This window comes from Dissoconium aciculare, assembly GCF_010015565.1.
Source record: "Dissoconium aciculare CBS 342.82 unplaced genomic scaffold K489scaffold_40, whole genome shotgun sequence".
NCBI lineage: Eukaryota > Fungi > Ascomycota > Dothideomycetes > Mycosphaerellales > Dissoconiaceae > Dissoconium > Dissoconium aciculare.
In genome coordinates, this window is record NW_022984990.1 from 1,933 (window position 1) to 4,975 (window position 3,043).

The window sequence follows — 3,043 nt, forward strand, 5'->3', positions numbered from 1 at the left end:
TTCGCCTCAGAATGCTCTGGTTGAATGTTGCCTTGTCTTTCATATAGTCGCTCCTTCGGCTGAGGGCGTCTGCCCTGCCGTTGTCTTTGCCCGGCGTGTAGCAAATCTTGAACTTGTATTGTCCAAGGTGCTCCGCCCAGCGGACCTGCCGCCGGTTGAGCTCCTTCGTGGTCGTGAACGTGAGCAGGTTTTTGTGATCAGTAAATACCGTGCAATCAGGCGCACTAGCCACGTAGATCCGCCATTGCTATAAGGCGTCGACAACTGCCAGCAACTCTTTGTCGTGGATATCGTAGTTTTGTTCTGCTGGGCTCATTTTCCTTGAGTAATATGCAATAGGCATTCGGTTGCCGTGATGTTCCTGGGTAAGACATGCACCAATAGCCAGGTCTGAGGCATCTGTTTCAATTTGGACAGGTAGTTCCGGATCGAACATCTTGAGCTCTTTTATGTTGGCCATTCGTTCTTTGACGTTGTCGAATACAATCTGGCATGCTTCTGTCCATTCGTAAGGGCGATCCTTCTTAGTAAGCGCCGTCAAGGGCGCCGCGATTGCTGAGAACCCTTGAATGAACTTCCGATTGTAGTTTGCGAGTCCTAGGAATGCCTGGACTTCTTTGACTGAGGTCGGGGTCGGCCATTCGGTGATTGACTTCGTCTTTCTCGGATCAGGCCGAAAACCTTCGGTGCTGATTATGTTCCCTAGGAACTCAACTTCCGTCTTATAGAACTCGCATTTCTCCGGCGCTGTACGGAAGTCAGACTCTGAGAGTCGCTTGAAGACTTCCTGGACGTCCCTAACATGTTGCTTTTTGTCGCCTTTCGTAAAGATGAGGATGTCATCTACGTACGCAACGACGGTGATATCAAGGAGATCTCGGAGCAAGTCATTGATACAGCGTTGCTGCGTTGCTAGTGCGTTCGTGAGTCCCATAGGCATTACGAGGAACTCGTGTAGCCCTCTTGACGTAATGAATGCCGTCTTCCACTCCTCGCCCTCTTTTATTCGGATTGAGTAGAACGCGTCTCTCAGGTCGATCTTGGTGAACCACCTAGCTCCGTGCAGGCGGTCGTGTAGTTCACCAATATTGGGCAAAGGATAGCGGTCTTTGACGGTCATCTCGTTGAGTCGTCGGTAATCGGTGACGATTCGAATTTTGCCGTTCTTCTTTGGTACCGCTAGGCACGGTGCTCCTGCTAGTGATTTGGAGGGTCTGACCCATCCTTTCGCCAACATGTCGTCCAGCCATGCCTTTTCTGCCTTGATGTGGTCTTCTGATTTGTGTCGTAGGCGCATGAAAGGGGGTGTCGTACCTGGTTCCAGCTTGATTTCGTGGTCCCAGGGCCGGTGAGGAGGAAGCTTCTTCATATAGCTTCCTTCCGTGAACAGAAATTTCCACTGTTGGTATTCTGGTGGGATATCGACCGTCGTCGTATCCTCTCGTGCCTCCTCAGGCCATATCTGTTGTACGTTGGCCAGAATCTCTCCATTCTGCCGTTTCGGCTCGATCATCTTGAATTCGAGTGTCCGCTTCTGCCAATCTATCGTTGGGCAGGTTTTCATCAACCATAGGTACCCGAGTACGACGTCGTGCCTGGTGTTAGTGAGGACGTCGAATCGTGTTTCCTGCTGCAGCTGGTTGATCTTCAATGTCGTTGGCGCCGTCTCGCGGTCTACTATCGGGAGGTCTCCTCCATCAATTGCCGTCAATTGATATCCGTGCTTCTTTCGTTGGGTAGCGATCCCTAGCACTTCCACTAGTTCTTCTGATATGAAACTAGCACTTGCTCCTGTGTCCACGAGGGCCATTGTCGGTCGTCCGTTGATTTCCACTAGAGTCTGAAAGACTCCTAGTCCGGTAGCCTCCGTACTGTTGAGCTGGCGTCGCTCCTTGTTGGGGCACTCCTTTGAGTAATGTCCTTGCCTGCCGCACGCGTAGCAGGTGACGTCCTTCTGCGTATTGTTGATTGTTCCGCGATAAACCTTGTTCTTTGAGCGGCAGTCCTTGGAGATATGTCCTGTCTTGCCACAGGCATAGCAAGTCATCTTTTTGCTATCGATCCGAGATTGCTTCTGAAGGTTGTCGATTTCCATAGCATCGGGGTCTCTCGGGCGAGCTCGAAAGCGTCCAATGTTTGGAGTGTCCCGGTACGCGGGCGCGCGTGTGGTTTTCCCATCGTACTTACGTTCCAAGTGTCGCTCGTAGAGTTGGTCGCCAATAATACTGGTTGCCTCGATCATTTGTCCTAGGTTGTCGACCGGGGTTCTGTATCTCATGAGTTCGTCCTTGACGTCGTCACGGAGCCCCTTCCGGTACATCTCCATAAGAGCTGCGTCGTTCCAGTCCAAGACGACTGCGAGTTCTTGAAACTTGGCTGCGTAATCGCGAACGGATCCTGTTTGTTTTTGTAGTTGAATCAGGCGTGCGGCGTCCGTGACTTCGGTAGCATTCCCGAACATCCGTTCGCACGCGTAGCGCAGGTTTGTCCAGGAGTTGAGGATCCCTGTATTTTCTTCGTTAGCGAACTTTTGCTTAACAAACTTCTTGATCCACTGCTCGGCTCTTCCTCGAAGGTACATAGCGGCGAGTAAGGCCGCGTCTTCGTCCGTCGGAGCCGGGTTAAAGCGGAGGTACAGGTCGACTTGAAGGGCCCAATTATCGAACTTGGCACGATCCCCATAGAACAAGTCGGGCTTCGGAACCTTGACCCGTCCCGGTTGTCCCACGGCTCCTGGGGCGACTCCTGGGGCAACTCCGGGGGGTCCGGTTGTCGTGGCCCCTGGGTTGTTGGTAGCTCCCACAGCGTTGAGTCGTCCTTGGAGTTCTTCAATTAGGCTCAGGAAGTGTTGCTGCTCAGCATGACGTTGTCGTTGGTCCTCGACCTGCTGGCGCATAAGGATCCTGACTTGAGCCTTAGTCCCTTCGTCTTCGCTGTCGTCGGAGTCAACGTCCATAGCTCCTGGCATAAGTGGAGTTGGAGTCTTGGGCTGGCTTGGCTGTTTGCCCTTAGATGGTCCTGATACGGTACTCATATTCGAGGG

The 3,043-nt window shown here is 52.4% G+C and overlaps 1 protein-coding gene across 1 annotated transcript; it reads right to left on the reverse strand.

Moving 5' to 3' along the window:
- Positions 1 to 2,545: 2,545 nt before the first annotated feature.
- K489DRAFT_328963 (uncharacterized protein) lies at positions 2,546 to 2,896 on the reverse strand (the record flags this gene model as incomplete). The annotated part of the gene is made up of 1 exon (XM_033602100.1): positions 2,546 to 2,896. A coding segment is annotated over one exon (351 nt), but the record flags the coding sequence as incomplete, so codon positions are not given.
- Between the last annotated feature and the right edge of the window lie 147 nt (positions 2,897 to 3,043).